The sequence below is a fragment of the Platalea leucorodia genome (genome assembly GCF_965183815.1).
Source record: "Platalea leucorodia genome assembly, chromosome: 2".
NCBI lineage: Eukaryota > Metazoa > Chordata > Aves > Pelecaniformes > Threskiornithidae > Platalea > Platalea leucorodia.
In genome coordinates this window covers 98,454,650-98,480,117 of record NC_138824.1, presented here as the reverse complement: position 1 = coordinate 98,480,117, position 25,468 = coordinate 98,454,650, and the positions used below count along the sequence as shown (strand labels likewise).

The following is a 25,468-nucleotide window of genomic DNA, read 5'->3' as shown; positions in this document are numbered from 1 at the left end:
CCTCCCCGTGCCGCGGGGCGGGGAGGGCTCTTGATTGGCCGGCCCCCGTCACGTGGCCGCACCTGTCCCCGTCTCCCCTCAGGCGGGCACCCGCCCCGCCCCGCCGCGGTGCCGCGCGCCCGGGAGGCGCCTCAGTGCCGGGGGGTGGGAAGGGGCGTGCCCGCCCGCCCGCGGAGGCGCGCGGCATGGCGGAGAGCGGCGCCTGGCTGCTGGTGCTCAGCTCCGTCTTCCTCTGCAACGCTCTCAAGATCCTCCTGCCCTCCTGCTCCGCCATCGTGAGTGACGTCACCGCGCCCGCCCCGCCCCCGGGCTGGCCGGGGGAGGCGGGGGGGGAGGGGGCGGGGGAGCGGCCGTTACCAAACCGGGGCCGCGGCCGAGCGCCTGCCGCGGCCCTCGGGTGTCGGAGGAGGGGGTGAGGCGGCGGGGCAGGCCAGGCCAAGCCAGGCCAGGCCAGGCCGTTACGGAGGCCCTCGCGGAGGTGGCGTCACCCCCGCCCGCAGGCGAGAGCCGGGGCGAAGCGGGGAGGCGGGGGGAGCGGCGCCGTGCCCGGCGGGCTCCCGGTGCCCGGCGGTGCCCGTAACGCATCCCCGGCTGCGGCCGGCGGGGCCTGGCCCTGCTCCTTGCCTCAGGAGAGGAGAAGCTTGAGCGGCTGGTGCTGGGAAGAACTGGAGATGGTAAAACTGGGCACCATGACAGCGGCTGCCTCCAGCAGCCTCGGTTAAGCGGGTCTTTGAGGCCAAGTTCTGGGTAATGAGTTACCAGTGTCCCAAATGAGGCTCCAGCCCGTAGGACGTTGCAGGGAACATAAAGGACAGCTTTGCTCGGTCTTCCAACAGATGGGCACCCCCGCTGTTGAGAAGAGAGGTCAGTGGATGCTGAGATTAACGAGTCAGGCATCACAGGAGAAAACCTTAAACCGCAGTCACTAATCGGGATGCCCCTGGTCTGATCTTACGCGTTCCTGTGGAAGCGTGCCTAACAGAATTATGGACCAGTAAACTCTGTGACTGCCAAATAAACTTATATGCGAGCAAGCATGCTAAAATACCTATCATTCTGTTCTTTTGCGTAAATAACTTCACTGTCACACAGATCAGTGCACACTGTTCGATAATGGATAAAAATCCTGTAAACGTAAATTACTCTTAGCAATTTGGGAAGCTGAACTCAGTGTTACTAAAGATGACTAATGAAAATCTCTGCTCAACGTTCTGCTGTGGTTCCTGACAGAAAGTAGTGTAATGTTCTCATTGACTGCAATACTGAGAACATCAGTTGTGGGGAAAAAATTACACGTGTCATGAGAAAGCTAGAAAGATTTGCTAAGGAACAGCAAGAAAAAGGTCTTATGCTCTTTGTGTCTTCATTTCTATGGTAAAGGGAGTTCATGAACCAACAAGCAGGTGGTGCCTCATGAAAAGAAAGCAGAAAAGTAAAAGAAGGGGAGAAAATGTTTGGCAACACAACACGTGATTACTTTTTTACATTTACGTCGGTAGGAAATAATTTTAGCCAAGAAACCAATAAGATGTTATAAGAAAACCACATTTAAATGCACAGGTGAGATGTAAGAAAAGTAACTAATGCAAATTTGTGTTTCTGGTTTTGAGGTAGCGGTCAGATGCTGCACTAGATGGATCACAACTCTCAGCCTGTATGGCAATTCCTGTGTTTCTAACAGCCCCCAGGCTAGGCAATCTGTAATCTAGAGGAGTGATTCCCGATTGGTGAGCCATGCATTACTGGTGAGGTCTAAAACTGGGCTTCAGTGAATAAAGTTTCCACATTAATTAGTTTAGACCCTTGCTGAAGCTGCTGGAGCTGGAAAAGGGAATGATGAATGAGTAAGGGGCATTGCTGGAGCTGGAAAAAGTAGTGATGAAAAGGAGTGCTTCCCCAACCCTTCCTCTCCTGCACATATCAGGCGCTTGTCATCCAAGCCGCGCATGATGAGAATTGCAAGGAGGGAAGAGAGCAGTTCAGCTCAGGACGCAGCGGCAGGCAGGGCCTGGGAGGTTTGAAAGGTCTCAGAAGGCAGCGTCATCGAGAGCGGGGAGATGAGGAGATGAAGACAGAAATAGAGAAGGAAAAGGCAGTTAACCATAGTTAGAGAAGTTGAAAATCACTGCCCTACAGGGACGGTAAAACCCTTTTTTGTTTGCTTCAGTCAGAACAAGAGAGTAAAAATTCTTTGGCTTTTAGAACATGTTGCAACTGTTAAGCCAAGGTTTTCCCGTGTCTTGATGAAAGGGCCTTTTTTATGGGAGGCTTTGGAGTATGTAAACAGGAGATCATACTTTATACACATTAAAGAAAACCAATGGAATTCTGGATAAATAACTGATACTATTTCTTTACTTCTTAGATATCCAGATTGTTACAAAAGGATGCAGAGCAGGAATCCCAAATGAGAGCTGAAATTCAGAACATGAAGCAAGAACTCTCAACCATTAGTATGATGGATGAGTTTGCTAGATATGCCCGTCTGGAAAGAAAGATTAACAAAATGACCGACAAGCTTAAAACTCACGGTAGAGTGCAATGTTTACTCCCTTTTCTAGTTTCTGAAAAACATTTTGTCAAGAGTGTTTTCAATTTTAAGTATATTTCTCCTTCAACTTTTTTTCCTCCCTCTCTTATCCATTTCCAGTTCTCCCTTCTTCTTTTCTTTCTTTCATTTTTTTTTTCTTTAAAGTTTTTGGAGAGCTTGCTTTTGTCTTTCAATTGTGCATAGTTCTACATACACTGCTAAGGGAGGGATTTAGATATAAATTTTTTGTTACAAAGAATTTCCGGGGCTTCACTGTGTAATTATTTACCCTTTCTCAGTGATGCTCATCACTGAATCATGTTTTGAGTAAGTCGAGGAAGTCCTCCGCTGCGTTATCTTCACTGCAAAAGGATGCATTGCTTGGCTGGGGCTATTTGGTTGGTGTACTACAAAATGCTAGAGAGAAAACGTTGATCTATAAGGTAACCAGATGAGATCTTTCCTGTCAATTTGCAATCCTGTTTGATCTCACGCAGCAGCTTTTGCGATAAAGCTGTAGTGCTTTGCCTCCATTGGGAGTAGCATAGTCCATCATCTCATGGTAGAAAGTACAGGTAAACCTTTGGCACCAGAGCTTTTGCTCTTGTCTTTGCCCAAACTCACTAACCGATCCTAACAGGATAGGAGACTACTTGCTCTGTCTGCCTCCTCTGTGCGGAATGGATGGATGTTTATAGGTTCCTTGCTTGGAGAAAGGACAATATTTACAACTGGCAGTTTTGGATTGCTTTCAGTAGTGTAATTCTTAACCCAATAATTTCAGTTAAACTAGATTTGAGTAGTTTACTTAGCAACCAACAACATTGTTTTAGAAAACTTGAGGCCACCGTTATGTTTGAAGATGTGCTCTCTTCACTGGGCTTCTCTCTATTGGTTTGAGGTACTGCAACAGAAGAAAAATAGGCATGGGAAGTTTTAATACTGAACCTGACCGAGGTTCATTCAATGAAGGAATAGTCTTAACTGTGTTCCTGAATGGAATAAGGCAAAAAGTACATCTGCTAAAGCCATCGTTCTCCCCTTTCAGGAGAGGGGAAAATTTACTTTATGCTTCATCTGAAGCAAGTTCTCAAGTTAGTAACCACAGTGGCTGTTCTCATTTGGGAATAGTGTTCTTGATTACGTGTGACATTTCTCTGTCTAGGGTATTAGTGTTTTGCAACTTTTCATAATAGCATTAATAATAAACTACGGTGTGATAAGGACCTAGCACTTTCTTGCAGAAGGGTACTTTCCATATAGCTATGAGTCATTTGAAAAGAGATTTTTAAACACTGTAATGTCCTGATTTGAAGAATGAAATATTAATACGTTAATAGTTTTATGAAAGTCTAATACACTATTATAAATAATGCAGAGTACTTTTTTTTTTAACAGTGAAAGCACGAACTGCCCAATTAGCCAAAATAAAGTGGGTTATAAATATTGTGTTCTACATCTTACAAGTAAGTACATATTTTATTAGGAATACAAATTACTAAACCAAATCCCCAGTAGTGTTACCATTCTCTCCTGCGTTTTTTTTGGACAATGATTAGTCGCACAGGTGTTTGACATTCTAATGACACAGCACATGCCACACTGAAACAGTTTCTTGGAACAGAAGGGAGTGATGTTGCTGATAAGGTCTGGTAGTTGTGGATGGAAGGAGGTTTGAGTTTCATTTCAGCCCTGTGTTTCTGGTTTTGAGATGGCAAGGTAGGAGTTTGTCTTAGCTCTTTCATCACTGTTTCTTTTTTTCATTTATATACGGCACTGGAACCGGGAAGGTTCTGATACCTGTAAATATATTTTGCTTATGTTTTTGAAGACAAAATGTGCTTTTGATGAGGATGCAAATCTCCACTTGCAGCTGCTGCACATTTTGCCACAGTGCCTCATCAGATTGTCTCTGTAGTGCAGACTTGGTGCCAAAGAATTGTCCGCTAATAAGGATGACAGTGGTCAACCCGAAGATGTCTTTAGGGTAATGTTAAAGCTAGTTGGATTCCTAGCAGGCAAGGATTATGGCTAAAAACAGTCATCAGAATTTAACAGCTATTATTAATATGTTTGTCTATGCTAGACTTGAACCAGGGTCTCAAAAGAAAGCAGTATTTTCAAACGTCTCACTGCTACCTCTTAATATTGTGCATAAAGTTAAGGTCATACTAAGTTTAAAAATATTTTGAGCTTGCTTAAGAACAGTGTAAAATAACAAAGAAACTATTCCCTTTAATTAGAATTTGTGATTTACTGCTTCAAAATAGCCGTGGAAATGTACTTTGATGTGTATTATTATCCAAGCTAATGAAAATTTCAATTCTAGGCTGCCTTGATGATCTGTCTCATTTGGAAGTACTATTCTGAGCCAGTTACAGTGCTTCCGAGCAAATGGCTTGCTCCGCTGGAGCGCTTGGTAGCCTTTCCTACGGGGGTGGCAGGTAAGGACTGTACAGTAGAAAAGATCCATTTCCCAAGGCCATGGGGATGCTAACAATGTGGTGACGAAGAGCATGCACAGATTAAAAGCACTGTTTCTGCATGTTTCTTCTAACTCCCTTAACACAGGGAGGAGTTTCAAACATTTGATTAGCTGTTTCCTATGTATTCAATTCTTGTTTATTTAACTGACAATGAAATGGGCTATTTGTCATTTTTATTTCTTCTCAAACAGAGCAGCTTTATCTTTATCTATATGCAATAGACCCTGGAGAAGATTTCAAATCAGGAATATTTTTATATTAAGGAGTCCACTGAAATAGCAGAATTGGGTTTAAAAACGGGCAAATACTTCATAGGTCTGTATCACTTACATGCGTTTCTTATAAATTGCTGGGGTTTCATAGTAGTGTAACTCCAAAACAATTTAGGTATGCTCTCTCGGCATTTTGTCTTGTCTGTTCCCACCCTTTTTCCCATCGCACTTCTGTTGCATTTTTACCTACTTAAATCCTTTTCTTTTGGACAATTTAATGAATTAATGATCAGAACGATATTACAGTTAGTAGATACCTGTTTCTGAGTGACAAGTGTGCTGGCTCTATGCTAACAGCATAAGGTAGACAGGCAGAATGACAGGACAATGTGGCGTGGAAATTTACCATCAAGCTAAAATGCTGCTGGTGACTCTTCATGTTAGGCTTCTAAGTCCCAACTGCCTTAGAAGGAACTGCAAAATATGTTGTTGGAATTGTATGTTGTTGTATTTTTAATAGCTGTCTAGAGAATGATTTGTATCCAGCAAGCTCACTGGACAAGAGAAGAGTCTGCTTCTGTGCAGGGTGGGGGAATAGTCTTCGGAAGACATTTATTTAAATAGCATTTGAAGGGATTTAAAAAGGTTCACATCCATGCCTGCCTTCAAATCTCCTTTTCTTTGTCTTGGCTGATAATCACAGTAAAGAGATCGCTTTTGAATTCTAGGTGATAAACACAAAAATGTCTAAAAATCACCAAAAACGTAGTTTCTTCAGGTGTGTGCTACGAATAGCTATGTATTCCATGATACTATGTAGCATGATTCTAGGTAGTCTGCAATGTGGAAGTGCTGTGTAGGACAGTCAGGGCACAGCCTCCATTCCACCATACCAATACGGATTTCTGTGCTGCTGGCTGGGATGGCAGGACCCTTCACAACAGCGGAGCAAGGCACCTGGGTCAGTAGCAAAGGTCTCAGTAGCCTTTTTCTATACAGCTGTATGGGGAGCAAGGGGAAAGGAGAGAAGTATGCATCTAATACTTTTAAAAAGACTGATGTAAATTTCGGAGGAAATTTACTTTTTACCTATCTCAAATCTTGAATTTAGATTCTGGCAAAGTATTCTGTTACTTGCCATGCCTTAGACGTTTTCCATTAGGTACACAGCAAATGTTTTCAGAAGCTGTGGGTTCTACGTACCGCACTTTGGCTCATATTTGTGTTATTTGGTACTCTTTTCCCCAGACAATCTTCAGGTTTTCTCGGGACCAGCATGGAGTTAGCTGCCATCCCTTGAAGAGAGACATTTGTATATAAAAAGAAAGATGTTTTGTTCCTTTTCACCTCATAACTCTTAAGTTTTGTTTTTTACACTTCCGAAGTCGTTTTCAGAAGCTTGTGTGCTTCAGGGTTATTGATGCAATGATTAAAATTGTGTTTTATATCTCTTTCAGGTGGTGTTGGAATTACATGTTGGCTTGTGGTTTGTAATAAAGTTGTAGCTATCATGCTACACCCTTTCAGCTGAAGGAATCCCAGTAATCCATGGAGTCCTCAACTACATTTTCATTATCACCGTTTTAAATGAATTAAAAAAAAAAAAAAAAAAAAGGAACAGTTGTCTTTCATGAGACTAGGTCTGAGATAATCTTTGTTACTTCATTTGGATATCAGTGAATATTCCTTTGGATTTATTTTTTGTTTCCTTAGTTTGTTTTTCTGTTTGGTGGTCAGTTTTCAAAGAATAGCATTGCTGTTTATAGAACCTCATTTTGTGTCTATTTTGACAAGTATGAACACTGATTCGTGGCAGAACCGTAAGGCTTTGTCATGGCATATATTCGCCAAAATCTGAAAGTGTTGGATTTGTATTTTTAAGTTGGAAATGCACTGGCATTAGGAATTAATTTGGGAGCTTTGCTGTTTCTTTGCTGTATAATATGCCAGTTTCACCCAAAGGTGGGATTATATTTGGTGACAAGTGGTACTAGAGGATAGAGGTAGGTGGTTTCGTTGGCTTAGGGTAAAACAGAATGAGTTCCCTCCTTGTTTTTTACACTAGAATTGGTGTGTTCTTGGGCTGTCTTAGAAAATGTGCTATTGATATATACGCAGAATCAACCCCTAAGAGACTCACTCAGTTGCCAAATACAGGCTGGCTGGCTGGCTACTTTTTCCTCCCTGACTTTTAAAAGTCATTGAACCCTTGAATTTTTTCCTGCTTTTTTTTATTGATAGCTGATCTGTCCTTCCTTGATGTTTTTTCTGCTTCCCAAACTGAGTGAGGATCACTGAAACTGTTTCCTTCTACGTTTTGGGAGGAAAGGTCTGGCCAGCCTTCTCAAGGTCCGTGTTAAGAATGGGAAAGTAGAAGACAGTGCTGTGCCTTTGGAGGACTACATTTCTAAGGGCTTTAGCATATATTACTGACAGTCCAGGGTAACCTGAAACGGCTATGTAAATGTAAAAAGGCAAATCAGTGATTTAAATCTCTAAAGTAGTAACAGAATGGTAGCAAGCAGGAGGAGGAGGGAAAACAATTTTCTCTTTTGGTGTAAATCGTTCTTGCTGTATTTAGGTACAGGAAGCAGCCACAATATTTTGAATTTAAAGGTGGACAGAATTTCTCCTAGTACCATGCCTGTACAACAGCAATAAAGTTGCGTTACCTTCCATGCTGCAGAGGTATCTGCAACCCTGTCATTGCTGCCGCGCAAGACAAATGAGTGGTTTAAAAAGTTCTTGCTCCACATCTCCTTTTGTTTTTTGACATGAGCCTGAACAAAGCCCTAGGGGACACCTTTCCCTCTTCTGCTGGGCTTTGGCGATCCTGGCTCAGCTGCCCGCTCTCTACAGTGGAATGCATCTGTTCTGTTATTTCGGGTCCTTTGCCTTCCTGCCGGAAGGGGCTAGGGCCCCTCCATAATTAGCACGGCATTTAGAAATCAGTTCAAAAGGTCATGATACATTGTGTGTCTGTGTATATGTATATGCATGAAATGTTGCTTTGTTTTGTTTTTTTAAATGTTAATTTGAAAAAAATTGATTTTATATTAGGGATTACATTTAGCCCACATGAAAATAGGTGCATTAAATATCATCAAGAAAAAAAAAGTTGTGATTGAATGTTATGTATAATTGTGTTTTTATTAATGAAATAAAGCTTTTCAACCCATCTCAAGTTTTCTAATCCATTTTTCAATGTTAATTACAGTTTCCCTAAAAAACCCCACGCCCCCACTCCCCAAAACCCAAACCAACACCCCCCCGCCATGTTCTTGCATAAGGAGATACTGTTAGAATCAACAGGCGTAATTTATTGTGGGTTTTAAGTATTCAGGACAGATTATTTAACTATGACATTGACATATTTCTGAATCTAAAGATGTGGCTAATGATATTTTTACTTAGCTTGTTAGGGAATTCAGCACAGTGAAGTCAAGAAAAGCAGCATCATTTAAAATCTCCACGATGGCATTTGCTGTTTATCCACGCTTAGCATGGGGTCATCAAATACGCAGTTTGTTGGCTGCCGTAGTCAAACATTGGGGTGAGTAAGGGCAGAAAGGCTTTTGGCCATCTAGTCGGCACAAGTAGGAGTGCTGGGTTATGTACGCTCGTTTGCTCTTAGCTTTGGGACAGCAGTAATGGCGTGGTGGAAGCATTAATACCTCACGGAGGAGAAACGCCTACTCTTCTGACTGCATGAAGTCATTCTTTGAAACCTGTCCGCTGTACAGCTTAAGCACTACTTCAAGAAAAACCTTCGAAATTTTGACAAGAAATATGCTGTAAGTAGGTTTGGATCTAAATGTCTTGATCACCTTTTGCAGTATATTTTTTTGAAGTTTTTTTTTTAAGTGCTACTGTCTTCTAGAATTAATAGAACACACATAGTTTCCCCTAACTTCACATTCTAGCAAACGTTTCATGAATTACTATGAGGAACAAAACGTAATCCTCCTACCCTCGCTTACATAACCTTAAACACAGGATTTTTAAAGGCTTTTTGAGAACGGGATATGCCTGACTTCTCCAAAACAATAGTTTACTCTTGCACATTCATCTTTGGATGTCAGCTGTGGAAGTTGCCAGACAAACTGCTTTGATAAGTTCTAACAGTGGAAAAGAATGACGCTTTAGAGCTTTATAACGCTAGTGAAAACAATGTGATAGCATATTATTTTTATTATGTGTGAATTCTGGAAGCTATTTCAGGAGTGAAGAAAATAAAAAATTATTTTCTTTTCTTGCATTGTTGGTACTAACCCAATAATGAGCCTTATGAAAGCAGATTGCTCACTTCAGCTAGCTAACAAATAATCACCTTCAAAATTCAAACTGCAGAGAGAATGCAAAAAACTGGAAATTACACAACAAGGACTAACTTGGACACCTGATAACAGGTAAAAATGTCGTAATCATTAAGGCACTCTTACTAAGATGCACATGCATGCGCACAGACCAAGAAGAGAAGAATGGTCTCTTGTGACAACTGATTGGACTATCACTTTGGAAAAATCATTGAAAGAAATTCTCACTACTTGTAAGATTTAATATGCATTTAATGAAGGTAAAAATACTGGGCTTTTTTAAAAGTTTTAAATTATCTGTATTTCTAGAGTAAAGATAAGTTGATGTACTTAACTAAATATCAACTAAAATAATTAGTTTGTGTATTCTCATGACGATTTCATTAGTGTCAGATGCTTTACATTTTGAATGAGTTAGTAGTGGTGGTTTGAAGTTCGGCTTGTGTAATCCTGCGTCCCTTCACTTCCCTTTCTTCATTCCTCTCATGTTAGAACTTGAATGGTTGTCTCTTCAAACACAGCCTGCTCCAAAGAGTTCTTTCATAAGACTGTTTTTCCTGTCAGCAAATGTCATAGGAGCGCAGCCTTCCGCTTCAGTGGAACTGTCCTTCCGCCTTCTTTCGATAACTTTACCAAAAGACGGTTCATATAGCCCAAAGGAATTTTTCACTTTCGATGCAGCTGTTTCGCTGCAGTCCTGACCTGCATGTCTATGGTTGCAAAGACTGCCTTTTTTGGATTTTGTATCTGATGTAGGAAGCCCATGATGCAAATTCTCAGTGGCTTCTGAGAATATGTATTTTTTTTTCAGCCTAATGAATGTGTGGTTTCTTGGACCTGCAGTTTGTTTTTTCTTGGACCATTTACTCCCTGCCTTCTCGCTGTTATTTACCTGTTCCCCTGGCTTTTTTTCTTCTTTTTCATATTCTTCCACTGCATCTTCCTCTTTATCGTTCTCTTTCACACTGTCACGTAGAGGAGTTTGTTCAGTTTTCATCAGTTTTTTCAGCTCCTGTTTAAGCAAGTCTGTCTCCTTTTCTTCTTCTTTCATAAATTCCAAGCAAGTGTATTCTTCCATCTGTAGTCTGCCCTCCCTTAAATACTCTAAAATGAAATAGTGAGTTTTTTAGGAATGTTCTTAAAGTGCCTAGGAACATAAAGAGTCATGAAGCATTAATGAGAGCAAGTTTTACTTCCTTATTTCATTGCTTGAGTTGTTGTTATTGATGGTATTTCAGTCTTGAGGGTTATGACAATGCTATTTACTAACAAGTATAACAGGATGGGGCAAGATTTAAACAAGATCATTATGCCATTGAATCCAGGTAAAAATCCTTATTTTTACCTTTTTCATTATGTTTCATTTTATTAAATGAATTGGCATGCAAATATAATCAGTAATGGCTAAAGGGCCAGAAAAGTCACGTACAATGCAACAGAGAAATCACGTGAGATCTAAACTCTAATGGTAATTTTCTTGCTTTTAAATGGAACTTAAATATATGTATGATTTTCTCTCCCTTAATTGACAACACGGTTGCTTGTTGCATGGCACAGAATATACTGCAACTCTCTAACCTCTCACTGAGTTGGGTCCACTTTTTAGTAGAAAAAGCTATGTGTATACTGAATGCCTACATAAATACATTTGTCTGCTGCAGGGGACAAATTATAACAGGTTCTGTGCTTTGAAGAGACTTAGAGTGCCTCCAAAATGAGACAGGAGTCCAAGCTTAAAGGAGAAGTATGAAGTTACAATAATTAAAATAGCTAAATAAGACTTTAATAAATAAGTCTGATATCGGCAGTGGGAGAAAGCCGGAAGGGAGTCTGGCAAACAGTGAGGAGAGAGATTCACGGGCAGAATCAGAAGACCTGTGTTTTCTGTCAAATTTAAAAGGGGATTTCAAAGACAAATGGTGACTTCTGTTATCTGGTGGCGTCTGGAAAGGCTGCAGGCTGAAAAGGCGGGGTACAAAATAGAGGAGTTAATGCATTCCAGATTACTAGCTCTGTTGCTGATCTAGTAAGTGACCTCAACAACCTGTTTCACCTCTGTAAACGCGTGGCCTTTAGGTCACATCATGTCTCCTACCATCTGTGAAGTATTTAGTATGATTGCGTTCAGATCTTGGTTCTTTCTACAAGCCTCACTATAATGAAAATAACACAAATATTTTTAGAAAGAAAAACTCAGATAAAGGAATGGATGCATTAGTTTCTTCTGTTCTATAGAATCTCTTCAAAATAAAGGTGTTTATAGATGAGTCCCTTGCATATAACCATTACAGGAGAACACAATCAATGGCTAAGATTTACATAAAACTTATTTACAGTGATCATTGTGATGAGGAGATACTCCCAGCCCTTGAAGAAGTCCTTTTCCTTTCTCAGCAATAGATCCTGAGTCAGAAGTATATGTTGACATCAGCTATGATGAAGATTCACAACCAACAATTTGAGATCAGTATTTGATTAGTATGGAATTAACAAACTATTAACTGAAGTATACTTTTACAGATAAAGCACTGCCTTTTTAAAGGAACTCCTTTTAGAAGTACAGCAGTATGAAGATGCCTCATACTGTGGAGCTGCTCTGCTGATGGTGCAGCACTGCCAGCAGCTGGATTTCAGTGACCCTTAATATATTATTTTGTTGAACTAGTTCCTGTCAGTCAGATGCCAGCTAATGGCTGTCAGACCTATGTAAATTACCAATACCATCAGTTCATTCAACTTTTGAAAAGATCAAATGAATTTCTGAGAAAAATGTTAAAATATACCTCTGTGTGTTCTATTAAAAGTTTCTGGCTTTGGTATTTTCTTGGTTGATTGGTTTTCTGTTCTACATTTGGCATCTGTGTATGCTTCATTTGCTTTAGCTTTTTGATTCTTATCTTCGGAAGACTTTTCCTCCTATGATTGGCAATTAAAGGTAAAAATAATGAGGGAATACTTGTTTAGTGACTTTTAAAAGTACACAGGCAGTGCAATACTTATAAAAAGATTAGTGATCTCTATTACTATTATATTCTTATTTTGTATCACAACATTTGTCCTACATATTATCTGTAATATAATTACATTCACACAAAATCCACATCCTAGAAAGTTAAGATGACGGATCAGGCTATTCAGGCATATTACTGAAACTTACAGAATAACATACAGCTTAGTTGAGAGTTTAAACAAGGGATTGGATCCAGATCTCTCATACCTTTGTTAGCTGAATTGGACTTTTTTCTGTTTCCTGAGTTTGGTACTGTGACAGCAGCAGTGATCTAAACCTCTGTTTATCTACTTGTACTGATCTGTTTACGCTAAGACCTATTGAAAAAGGACAATTGTTAGTAATACAGTAGTTTCTGGAATTATATTGTTGGTATAAACAAAAGATATCTTTGACGACTGATAATACTGGTATATGGCCTAGGATTTAAACATTTTTTTGCTGCATGTCTTAATGCCCTTTAATAAAGAAATTCTTTGTTCTGCCTGATCTGGAGCATTTATGTGCTGAAACTGGAACACAAACATAGCTACCTGGACTTTTAAGCGTTTTCATCCATACATCAGTACATCATAAATATACTTAAGTTTTAGATCTACAAAGTCCTGTCCAGATAGAACATGCGAAGTCAGACAAGTGTGTCTATACCCTAGAGCCCGTGTGGGCTTAATTTGTGTGGTAACATTCTGATGTAAATTTAAGAGGTCTGGTATGGGGCCTCAGCTTTCAGGTTCCTGGAGTCGGATCTTACGGAGTACAATAAACATGCTTGCTTTTATGCCTTCTGACTTGGTTACTCACGTTTCTCAAAGTTAAGCACTTATGTGGGACTTATGGAACCAAACTCTCCAGAAGAAATGCTTAACACTGAAATATCTATGGTCTTTGAAAAGAGATTCCAAGGGAGTGATTGAATGAGGCATTTAAAGAAATAGCTGAATGGAGATGGGATGGAATGGGGAAGGTGATTATATTGTCCTTTTATTCTATTTTAGAATAGTTTTGACATGAGTACAGTAGCTGAGAAAGCTGCTAGCACAGCAGCAAAAATGTGATCTTACCTACATCAACATTCGGCCTCATTCCCAGTTTTGATCTCTGAAATCAGAGGACGACTATCCATAAAAATGGTGATTTTCAAATGTTTGCCGTTTGGTGGTAAAAAGGATGTTGATAACTAATTTGAAGATCACTCTTGAAGGAATGGCCCTGATGATGCGGAGGGAATTAGTTTTCCCTTTCGAAAGGGAACCAGCAAGCAGTTACTTCAGCAGCTTTTTCAGCAGCAATCAGCGGAGCGTTCCTCAGATTCAGAACTAGGGGGAGCTGTACCTCTAGATGAGCTGCTGGGACCTTCCCACAACGGAGCGACCTTTGCTCTCAGGGAGAGCCAACGAATTTAATGGCTTCATTCAATAAAGCAATTTTATTTATGTACACAGAGCTCTCTGATAACCTAAGCAAGCCTACCTTCAGCTATTTATCAGGACTGTTAAAAAGTGCAGCCCCACATTTCTTTTTTTCTTTCCTGCTGGGTAAAAATTTTTACAAACGCAGAGCAGAACATAACTACTTGAAGAAGCAGGTCTTTCTAAGTCTGTTACAGGAAAATTCAAGTCAATAGTGAAAAGGAAAAACAATTGCCAGTAATTCCAGTCCTAGATTTCTAAATCATCTGTTTGCATTAACTGGCCGAGAATGAAACCTTTATTGGCCAAAATTACCAAAAGATCAGACAACTTTGCTTGGAACACTTTCATTTTACAAAATATCTCTCTCCAACTAAGCCCCCTTATCTTGCTTAAGGAAAAGAAGAACTTAAACAGTAAACAGTGATTTAAGTACTGTAATTTAAGTAACAATATTGTACAAATCCATATGTCAGTAAAAATAAAAAAAACACAGCTGGTTATGTGATGTAACTAAAATTGGAATTCAGGGCTTCATAAAAAAACATGTCTGATTTGGAATGAGAAGTAGGAATTCGTCTTTCTTAATTTTACAACTTGAATTACCCACCTTTTCCCTGTAGTTCACTTGTAGTTACGGCAGAGTAATGGATTTGCTAAGGCAATGAAGAGGAAAGAAACAAGCAACTGACTACGATAGGACTTTGTACTGATACCATAATTCAAAGAATTCTGTGGGCATGTGCAATATTTCCAGCAAATATGTTTGCTACCATGTAAATTTTAAGTGCTCTTCTGTACCCGTATGAAGAAAGTTCCAATTCCTCCTTCAGTTTAGGAGCAGAAATATCTGATGAGTATTTTAAAGAGGTACTGAACCCAGGAAACTCAATGTTCAGATCATTATCCAAAATTAAGGGTGTAATTTTGTTGTGCAGAAAGCTCTCCTTTAGAATATTGACAGAATGTTTATGATCCTGAGTAGGAGGCAAAATATTACTTTCAACGTGGGGAAAGTACTTGAAATCTCTTTATTAGTTTCTGTAAGAAACACATTCTAGATACTACATCTAAAGCATATGACAATCAGAAATTTGTAAGTGCTTCAAGAAAACTATCACATTTTTGTCCCTGATAAATATAGTGAGCACATAGGCAATGTAACAGTTCTTGTCTTGTATGATCTGTAATTGGTTTTAGCTGTTGCTCCCTCAGTTCAAGGGGTGGGATCCACTTGTCTGAACACAGGCGCCTAGTGCTATTTGAGATGCCCTCGAGTATTCAAGGTATCCACATAAGGCTGGCCGATATTACACAGGACTGATGGGACACCCATGTCCTTCTAGAACAACAACCACAGGGCCAGGCAGAATGTGCTAGGGCATCTCAAATGGCACTGGATGCCTATAATTAGGCAGCTGAATCCCACACAAGGTAGCTGCTCTTGGAATGGCTGAAAGACAAGGTTGCATATAATAGATATTTCCCTCTGATACCTGTCAGAGCATCCATGTAAAAGAAATTCTCTTTAATAAAGAGCGCTTTCTTCCTTGATACAATTAACGTTTTATTGTTCTTTTCTATCATTCTACTATATTATTCTAAATAACATCAATTCTTTGGAAAGAATTAATCAAGAAGGTATACAATAACTGGGTTATTATGATCTCTGGTTGCCCATTTAAATTTACTTATGATAAAAACCAAAGGACTACTAAGGATAAACCTTCTCTTCTCTCAGATAAGCTGACAGTATGATCATCAGACTACCCTTTAAACTTCCTAAATGCTGTATCTGAAAACTTCTCCTCCCCTTTCACTCCAACAAAATGCAAGCTGCAGAAGCTGCAATAATGGATGTCAATGCATCTCTGCTATTTGTAAGTTACAGGGTCTAAGGATTTTAAAGATGAGAAAACAGTTTTTAACAACCCGATTAAATTAATTGTTTTTGCTCACATAGAAGCACTTTGAAAGTCTGTACTAAAACTAGGAACTTGCTACAGGAGGGTTGTTTGTGAGGTGCTTTGAGTTAGTGAGCCATGTTGTGGGAATTCTAGGTCTAGAGTGGCCACTTCTCGAGGCCAAGTCAAAGGCAACAGCCTGAACAAGAATTAGTCTGCAAAAGCTTTGTGGACTGATAACTTCACCTTGTTAAAAAACAAATAGGCAAACAGCTCTTGATGCGAATAGACACTTAAAATAGCAGCACTACTTCAGTGTCACTGTTAGTACACTAGAACTGCATACATGAAATACTATTCATGATGAAATTTGGGTTAAATATTAAAAAGAGGTCATGTATTTGTATTCATAAAATAAATGAGCAAAACACCAAGGACTTCTCTTTGTATTATACGTGCCAGAATATTTTTAGCCCGTATAAAAGTATCATATTGGCTTTTATTTTGGAATATATGTCCCAGTTACAATCTAAGTTTCACATAATTAAACAACAAAGGAAAATGAATATACACGTACTTTTTTCATGAGGTACTGAATCACCCGTGTCTTTTGGGATTTTAGGCATCCGATTTGCATACATATTTTTTACATAAAGCTGCCGATCCTTTTCCTAAGAAAAAATAAACACTATTAAACTTCTAATATGTATTAAGAATTACTTTTTACCAACTTAATTTTCCCATATTGGGAGAAAACTGTCAGTGATTTTGCTTTGTGCCAGGCCATGTGGTGACTTTGTTATTTACATAAATAGGAATCTGTCATTTTCTTTCACGAGCCAAATCAAAATTCTCCCTTTTTAAGGCTAAAAGCACACCTACATGATCTTTTTCGTAATGCCATGGTCAAAAGAGGAAGTCTTCTCTAATGATTTTTTCATTTGTTGTTCTTTTAGGTTTTTTTTTCAGATCTAAGTAATTTTTGGCTTTACTCCCTTTTAAAATTTTTTTTATTTACCCAGTGTCCTTGGTTACAATGTGCTCAGTTCTGGTTTACAACCTATTGCTTGGGAGAGGAGATAAACTTCAGAGGCACACTTTAAAAATTTATTTAGCAAGAGTCATCTTTCCTTACTGAAATCTATCTTAAACACAGAAGAGAGATTTGGGTAACACTCTCACCATATCAATTTTTAGTGTGAACAATTGGAGCTGCATTTAATTTGGAGATACAGGTTGATCTGAAAGGGAATTGTGCGTCTGAATACCTTGAATGGTCTAAGCCAGGTGCCCAAAACTATGGCTGTGTAAAAACCAACTCTGTTCTGGCACAGAAATAAGGTTAGTAATAAGCATGTCTGGTCTTTGTGGTAAAACAATAGAAGGTTTTCTAAATCTAAATATAACATTAAGAGAACTGGACACACATAGAAAACTGAGTGGAAAACACATGAAATAATAGAAATATTTTGGAGAAGCATTAAGGTGAGAACTGTATTTTAGAATAATTTGTATTTTGGAACAGTTTTACCTTAGCGTTCTTGGGACTATAATTGCTCCCGTCTCCCAGATCTGCACATATAGGAGAAGATCAGACTCTGGCAGGGAAATAGTACCGCAAGTGCCCCTCGGGGGCCTTTGATACAGGGCCCGGGAAGAGCACTGTACTTTTTCCCTTTCCCAACAGCTCACTGGGCTTTTGCAGCCTGGGCAGCCTGGCTGCTGCCAAGTATCAGGAGGAAAGTTTCTGCAACCGATCCATAGGTAAGAGGGACAAACAGTGCCCGGTACAGAAATGCAGATCTCCATGAATCCTCAGTAGTTGCCTGTTCTGCCCTTCACAATGTCTGGGAAAACTCCCCATAACAACATCTTTCACAGACATTTGATTCCATTTAGAAAGAGGAAGTTCCGTATATTTGTAACTAACTGTGTTACAAACACAGTTTAAATTATTAAAAAGCCACAAGGATCTTAATGTTTTCTGGAATGTGTTCTGTTTTTCTTGTTTACAACTCATATGACATACCATTCATGGCAGTTTTGTTTCTATTTCTACTTAGTGCCACTTTTAGGTTTTCCTGTATGTTTGGTTTACAAGCAACTGGACATACTTGTCCCAAAAATATTTATCTAAAACCCAAGCTGTTATTTGAAACAAACTATTGGAACATTTACGTGAGTCTTTTTGTTAAACTCCAGTTTTGCAGATGGTAATATTTGCCTCATTTTGATTTGAAAGTGTTTCTATAAGGGAGCTCATTTAAAGTTAGTAGATGAATATATTGACCTAGATCTATCAAAATGGTAACAAGTTGGTGGGGATTATTTGTTCAAATTGTGATGCATCAATCTCTGTTTCGATTAGTTATTGAACTGCTTTGAACTTTTGACAAATAGACCCTACAATAATGTCATAATTTTATATTTTGACTTTTTTTGGTAGACTCTATAGTCTCAACTCAACTAGGAAACAAAAATTCCATTACTAAATAATATAAAAGAGGCAAAAGGAATGGATAACATTAAATATTTGAATCTTCTTGTAGGAACAGAAACCCGTTTAAAAGCTTGAATACCTTAATTTTTTGGTGAAGAGAGTTAATTTCCATTTGCAAGTTCTTTGTAATTATCCCAGCTTCCACCGCTTTTTTGTTCTCATTTGCCAACTGATGACTAAAGGTGCTATTGTTCAACTTCAGCTGCTTTTCTAGGCTCTTAAAAAAATTATATATTTTACAACATGGATGTACTCGCTATGACTGTTGAAAATCTCAGTTCTTACCAGGTCTAAAAAATAAGCATGCTAATATAATGAAAAGTAAACTTCTGATAATTATATTCTATTTTAAACAATGCATGAAATTTTGATGAAGTACCTGAAAAATTACTTCAAAAATGAGAAAAGCCTGGTTTAAAACCTGATTTTACTAAACAAAAAAGTATATTTGGCATTTAAACATGAAAAATAAGACTGTACATTACCTTTCTGATGGATTAATGAATACAATAATCTTTGAGAAATGTTAAGACAACATTTCTGTTCACACTGAGACCTATTAACTGTGGCAGCATAAGGAGGCTTAGTGTAAATGAACACCAGGTAATTTATTGAGTACTTTATCATCAGAATCCAGTGCCATGCACTGAAATTATAGTTACTAAAATTGTAAGGTGGACACCCAATCCTGCAAGCTTTTTATAGCTTCTCACTAGGACTTCTTTAAATAGAAAGTTTTCAAAAGCGAGTCTGAATTCAGCTGTTTGTATTTTCATTTTCTTTCATGTAATAAATGTGCTTCAGACCCAGCTGTTCAGACGGTGAAACGCTTCTATGATTACCTGGCTCTTTATTTAATTCTATGCATAATATACCCCATAGAAAATAGAAATTAATTCCTGGAGGACAATGGAAATGTCACTCTTCCAGTTTTGTATTAAAAACTGTATTTCTGTCTTTCTGTGAAAGGTTCAATAAGAGTAAAGAAGCATGAGATATTAAAAGGAGCTGAATTATCTCCCCTTAAACTCCCACCAGGCTTTTACTACAGTTGCATAATAAAACAACTGTAGAACCCACCCTAAAATCTACGACACCCGACTGCTGCCTAATTCAGCAGCCACCCTACAGTGAGTGACAGTAATTAGTGAATAGGAGATGTAGGTATGTCCATACTGCCCACCAGCACCACATAAAAATAACCGTGCTAGTTCCAGATAAGCCAGCTTTGGTTGTTCAAGGTAGCAGTTCAGCAGCAGCCTGGTGGTCTCCATGTATGACTAACCCTGTGCTTTGCCAGGGTAAATTAGGGTCCGTGCAATTGTGGCTAGACGGCCCAAGCAAGCCTGGGCACCCCATGCTGCTGGCAGGGAGCAGAGTAGATGCTCTGCTGAAGACTGCTCGCCAGCTGTATGCTGTGCTTCTGACCTAACAGGGTTAAGACATATGACTTAATTCCTAAAACATCTTTATTGCCAAACTTAATCCACTCATAGATTTCTTTCAGATTTTAAAATATTGAAAGGAGATACTACTGCCACTTTTAGCACCTTACACTCAGGACAGCTCTGGATTAAGAAGAAAGTTCAATGTTACAGGATTGTATCAGAATCATTAATGTGACAAGGAGTAGCTAAAAACTTTCCACTACTCTTCAACAGAAACCTCTCCTAGTACTGTTCCACAAATACAATGACATGCACATATTACCTGTATTCTCTTATTATTCACTTCCATTTTTTCTGTAAGGACTGATAATCTGTGATCAAGTTCCTCTCTCTCTGCAAGAGCTTTGTCTTCTGAAAGCATATGCAAGGCCTGCAAAGCATCTTTAGCTTTTAGCAGCTCTGCTTCAACTTTTCTGAGCTTCCTGGATGTATTTCTCTCATCCTCCTGAGACATCCTCAGGAGTTTCCTTAAAGCTCTCACCTCTTTATAATGACTTGCTAAAAGATCTGGCAAATTACTTTCTGAATTTTCATATCTACTTATTGCTTTTGAGTGTCGACACTGAAGCTGTTTCAAAACATGGTTTTCTAAGCTTGATGCTTCTAATTTGTGTTGTAAATCAAATATTTCATTCTTCAGCTCTTTAATTTTGTGAAGTCTTGCTGATGATATTCGCTGAGCCACTGCATTTTTTTTCTGGGAAATCATACTACTCCGCAGGCTTAAAAATGAAGAATTCTGATGTGTTATCTTCTCAGCTGGCAATTTTTTTCCTCCTGCATTCAGACCAAAGTAAACTGACATTGATATATACCAATCATTTGAGACAGCAAAATCACTGCGTATCTTCACTGCTCACATAAGGTCATATACTGCTCATCCAAGCTACTTAACTGTGGTACATTTGATAAAATGCCCAAGATCTATAATAAGACTCCAATGTTCAAGTATTTCACAGATAAATCCATTAAAGATTTTATGTCTCTGTGTGTGCATTTATGTGGCTGCACTGGGCCATAGCTAACTAGGTCTACAGGAGGTCAAGGTTTCCCCCTTTCATTCTCTGAAGCCATTTTCATTCGAAACAGCCATCATGCTCACTTTCCATTAATAAGGGTAACTACGTAGGTGATGTCTTCTGAGGTAAACAGCAGTAATACTCTGGGAATAACTTACTAAAGTATGTTAACACATTACTCCAGTACCAATGGAAATAAATTCTCTCTCTGTAAATCATGCAGTTCACTACTGTAGGCATGATCTGGGGACTGCGGAACCAAATTCAACCATCTAGAAAGACTCCCAAGAGGGAGGACCTACACTTTGAATGGGGCATGATAGAAAAAAAACCTAACGTAGTAATCTACAGGTCTGCAAGCACTCAAAAACCAAGGTGTTCACAATAGCAGATGCTTAATTTTTTCTGCAGCTAGGATTTCTAACCAGCTTTCTAGAATTTTCAAGCCAGCTTTGAATTGAAGTACATTTTGAACCCTTACATGCTTATTAGAATAGAACGGTTACGCAGTTGTGTACATTGTTTCTATACAGCAATTGAGAAAAATCTTTATGGGCTAGCATTCTAGGTGCATTACTGCCATTTGCCTTTCTTTATGGCCAGCACTCTAAGTGAATTACTCTCATTTTCCTTTCCTAAAACATAATCAGAATTTGAAAATAGTCAAGACCGTAAATCTGAGTGTATTCCCCTTTTTCAGGCATGTATTCAGTTTCACTATAGCTCTCAAGACATTTCAGGCAGTAGTTTGCTAGAAGTTGATGACAATAATTTACAGATCACGTAACATTTTATGGATAAAATAGGCAAGGTCCTAATCTAAAAAACATCAGAGGAAAAGGACAGATCTTTTGAAGCACTTCTGTTGAATTCAATGCGTGTTCTGCACACAAAGTGTTTACAGGAGCAGGCCCTAACCAGAACACCCCGTTGCATACAGGAAGCAACATCAAATCAGCGGTAGGAAAAGTAAAGCAGGACACTGCCTAGGGCACCACCACACCATGGCCTCGCTGCTTCCATGACCTAAGCCAGAATAGTAGAAAGCTACGGAAAGAGCGTTACCTAGGAAGACAGAGATGCGTGGGGCAGTGGCTTCAGTGGGGAAATGGCTCCTCCCTGCCACAGCAGCACCTGTTCCCCTCTCTCCCCTTCCCTGCTGGCAGCAGCCGCCACACCCTCCCTGTCCTCCACACCTTCAGCCCAGCTCTGCTCCTCCCTTCCCATGGCAGGGCCTGGAGTCTGGCCTGGGCCCTGGCACCCACGTGCCTGGTCTGCGAGGCAGAAAGTTGGAGGGAAGTACGAAGCGGGTCAGTTGTACAACTGGGCACAACAGGGCAGACTGGTGATAACGGAGTGAAGTTGGAATGGCATGGAGGAGAATGACCACGCTGTCTGTCCTTTGCTCTCGCTCCTGAAACACCTGATGTACTCCGGTGTTTCAGGATACAAACCAGATGGTCTTTGTTCTCATGGCCCTGCTGATAGAGGAGAGAAAGCGGGGGCAAGCTGGTAGGACCTTACTCATACAGAGCCACATAGGGAGAACAGACTATCAAATTCGATGTGATAGCTAAAGGAAAGGATAGAAAGAATCCGAGATTAGGAATCAAAAGGAGGAGAGACTGTGATTTGGGCAGGGCAGTTATTTTTTTTTACATATGTTTTAAATGGATTAAGAAGGACTATCGTGGAGGTTCAAGTAAAGAGAGAAGAAATTGTAGCAGTCAGTTGAGGTCAGACACATTCAAGACCTTCTGCAGTGAGCAAAGTTAACAGGTGCTGTGAAAAAAACTCACCAGAGGTAAAAAACAAAGCAAATAGAAGGTACGCTAGCATCACACCTGCGTGTTCTCTGTGATATGATTCCACTGCAGGAAGACTATAATATGACCACAAGCGTCATCACACAAATATTTGCAAAATGAGAACTTACTATTTCATTTCGCCAGAATAGAATGAGAGGATGTAAAAGAAATGGGAAAATACCTTCCTGCAAAAGCTGACAAAAATACTGTAAAATCTATACATGTCTATACAGGGTGAAACTGTAGGTTATAATTGCGTTCCTGGGAAACTGATCATTTCAAGTAGCCACGAACAAGCAAAAGTAACCACTTAAAATATCCAACACAGCTAGCAGCCAATAATGATTCTTCTGCTAAATAGATTTTTAAAATGTGGTTATTCTTTCTGGTCTGCTAGTTTCATGCCAGTATGCCTTCTTGACAGCACCATGTAACTCATATAATAGAAGAGATAATCAGTGGTTCCACTCTCTTTTTTGCGTTGATTTGCATCATATAGGTTTGGTAGCTCTAGATGAAATTTTGAAGATCAGCAGGAAAAGGGTTATTGGTTTTACACTCATTTTTTGACATGGCATGGTGGGATTTAAGAAAGTATGGATCTAGATATGAAAACATGCAGACATGAAAAGATTCTTCACTGTTAACATTTACATAAAGGGAACATATGTGTACTATATGGTCATTCCATCGAAGCACAAACTAAATTTTACATGATACACCATGACTAAGCTGGCCAAAACATAGCGTTTTTTTGTCAAAACTGACACTTTTGTGCAGACATATAATTTTTGAGTAACTTTCCTCAGGAAAGGCTTTTTCAGACTCATTATGTGATGTATGGTCAAAAGCAGAAATTGCAGTATATGTGGGAGAGCCATTTTCAAATCCTCAGATTAAAACTGAGGAATAAGGATTGCAAAGGTGCTCCCACATCTTAGGTGATTACCCTTGCCTCTTGGATCACCAAGTATTGTGGGATAACACAACAGAAATCTCTCTCTCACTTCCCTCCCTTTCCTAGGGTTTGAAACATGATTTATTATTTTTTGTCACTGAAAAACTGTTTCCTCTGTCTTCCTAATTACTGAAAAAATGCCAAAGAAAGGGAACAGCTATATTTCTCAAGAGAGTCTCATTATACTACCACCAGAAAACAAAGTACCTTTTTTATCATCCTGGGGGAAAACATGCTGTCCTTTTTTCTTCTTTTTGTTTTTCTTTTTGTCCTTTTCCTGTGTTTTCTTCTCTTCAGTTCCTGATATTTCTAAACATTTCTTGCTTCTAGGTGTTTCAGAGCAAGTCACTGACAAAGCCCTCAGAATCATTAGCGTCAGAATTTGCATTTCTGTATTCTCTACTGTGTCACCTAAAATCATTACGTCTGCTACAGCTGCTGCTTCTGATACTTCTGTGCTTTGAGGAATCTTTAGTATTTCTGCTTTTTGTGCCATGTTCTGACTTATTATCTTCTGTCACTAAAATATGGAGGAAACAATCATCTGAGTTCACCACTGTTATGGTAGAAGACTTAAAAGTTGACCTCCATAACCTCTCCGGAATCAGAATGTTATTGAGTTGTTTACAGTTGACATAAACAATACTAAACAGTGTTCAACTATATTAAACGATGCTGAGAAATACTAAGTGACCTTTTAAAAAAAAACAGTCATTACTCTTTAAACCATTAAAATAATTGTGTGGTCTGTAGTAAGTGGGTTAAGTTTGTTTCCAGAATGAACTGCAATATGAAATATACTAGTTTTTACCTCAGCATTTACTATGATACTGGCATGTATTTTCTAAATATTTACAAGGTATTACCATTTAAATGTAAAAAGATACCATAGTTTGTTTCCTGTAATGTATACATTTTCTCCATGATTAATATAATTTAAAAGAAGTGTAACTGTATTTATGCTCAATACCTACAAAGTGCTTTACAATATTAAAAAAATAATTGTTCAAGTCTATAGAAACTGGATATTTCTAACTCTGTTTTTGTAGTATTTTTAGGTTTCCATTCATATCATAAAAATATCATTTAGTCATATTTTTCAATAATTAATCACAAATCGGATCACAAAATTAACTTATGCATTAAAATAGAAAAAAAGATCTTAGCTGCCATATTAGCATTATAGGTAGAGGTTATAGCAGCACCTAAAGCTGCACAACAGAGTATGTGACTTAGAGACTGAAATAAAAGTTTTCTTAAACTTTTGGGATGTTGTTTATTTTATTTCTTTTCAAATCAAAATTGTTTGTAAAAACAAAAAAGCTTGCTAAATAAAACCTCACAGTGTAATAAGTGTCTCTGCACAATTTCAAAGAAACATTAGGGAAAATTTCAGTGTTTTTTTAATGAAAACAATTTATTCACAGCCTAACAGTACTTAACACATTTGTTTGCTTTTGAAAATGCTGCAAGACACTTATCTCCATGTCTATGCACTCATACAGCTCAGAAAATATCACTTGTAATGAACTGTTGTTGTCAGAGATGTGGTTCTCTGATGAGATGATGATCTCATTTTGTTTCATCAGGTTCTAAGTAACATTGCTGCTGCTTCTGGAATTGCCTTTTCTCAACAGTCCAATTTTCGAACAAAACGAACTCTCCCAATTGTTTGGCTTTTTAAAAAACATATGCTTAGCATAAAATATAGAATGCTGACTAATTTTCTATGTCTTTGTGAATATCTGTTACACCTCAATTTTTTTCCCTGCAGAGGCTACTGGAGAGTAGCACAACAGATTACTTCATACTCCTGGCAGCATTATTTAAACACTGTGGTTCTGGTAAAAAGTATTTCTTGGGATATG

General features: G+C 38.9%; 2 protein-coding genes across 2 annotated transcripts; one reads left to right on the top strand and one right to left on the bottom strand.

Moving 5' to 3' along the window:
• The first annotated feature begins 110 nt into the window (after window positions 1-110).
• On the top strand, window positions 111-8,396 carry GET1 (guided entry of tail-anchored proteins factor 1). The gene is made up of 5 exons (XM_082334221.1): window positions 111-275; window positions 2,366-2,531; window positions 3,929-3,996; window positions 4,860-4,974; window positions 6,686-8,396. The coding sequence occupies exons 1-5, from the start codon at window positions 186-188 to the stop codon at window positions 6,757-6,759; spliced, it is 513 nt and encodes a 170-aa protein (XP_082190347.1). The 5' UTR covers window positions 111-185; the 3' UTR covers window positions 6,760-8,396.
• Window positions 8,397-10,055: 1,659 nt separating this feature from the next.
• On the bottom strand, window positions 10,056-24,063 carry LCA5L (lebercilin LCA5 like; the record flags this gene model as incomplete). Its single annotated transcript, XM_082337866.1, has 7 exons — window positions 23,808-24,063; window positions 20,078-20,592; window positions 18,447-18,584; window positions 16,445-16,538; window positions 12,762-12,871; window positions 12,328-12,460; window positions 10,056-10,648 (listed from the first exon to the last, which is right to left on the bottom strand). The coding sequence occupies exons 1-7, from the start codon at window positions 24,019-24,021 to the stop codon at window positions 10,056-10,058; spliced, it is 1,797 nt and encodes a 598-aa protein (XP_082193992.1). The 5' UTR covers window positions 24,022-24,063.
• Between the last annotated feature and the right edge of the window lie 1,405 nt (window positions 24,064-25,468).

Coding starts and splice junctions, on each gene's coding strand:
- GET1 (XM_082334221.1), top strand. CDS start 186: ATGGCGGAGAGCGGCGCCTGGCTGCTGGTGCTCAGCTCCGTCTTCCTC. Junction 276..2,365: donor TGCCCTCCTGCTCCGCCATC/GTGAGTGACGTC, acceptor TTTACTTCTTAG/ATATCCAGATTGTTACAAAA. Junction 2,532..3,928: donor CGACAAGCTTAAAACTCACG/GTAGAGTGCAAT, acceptor TTTTTTTAACAG/TGAAAGCACGAACTGCCCAA.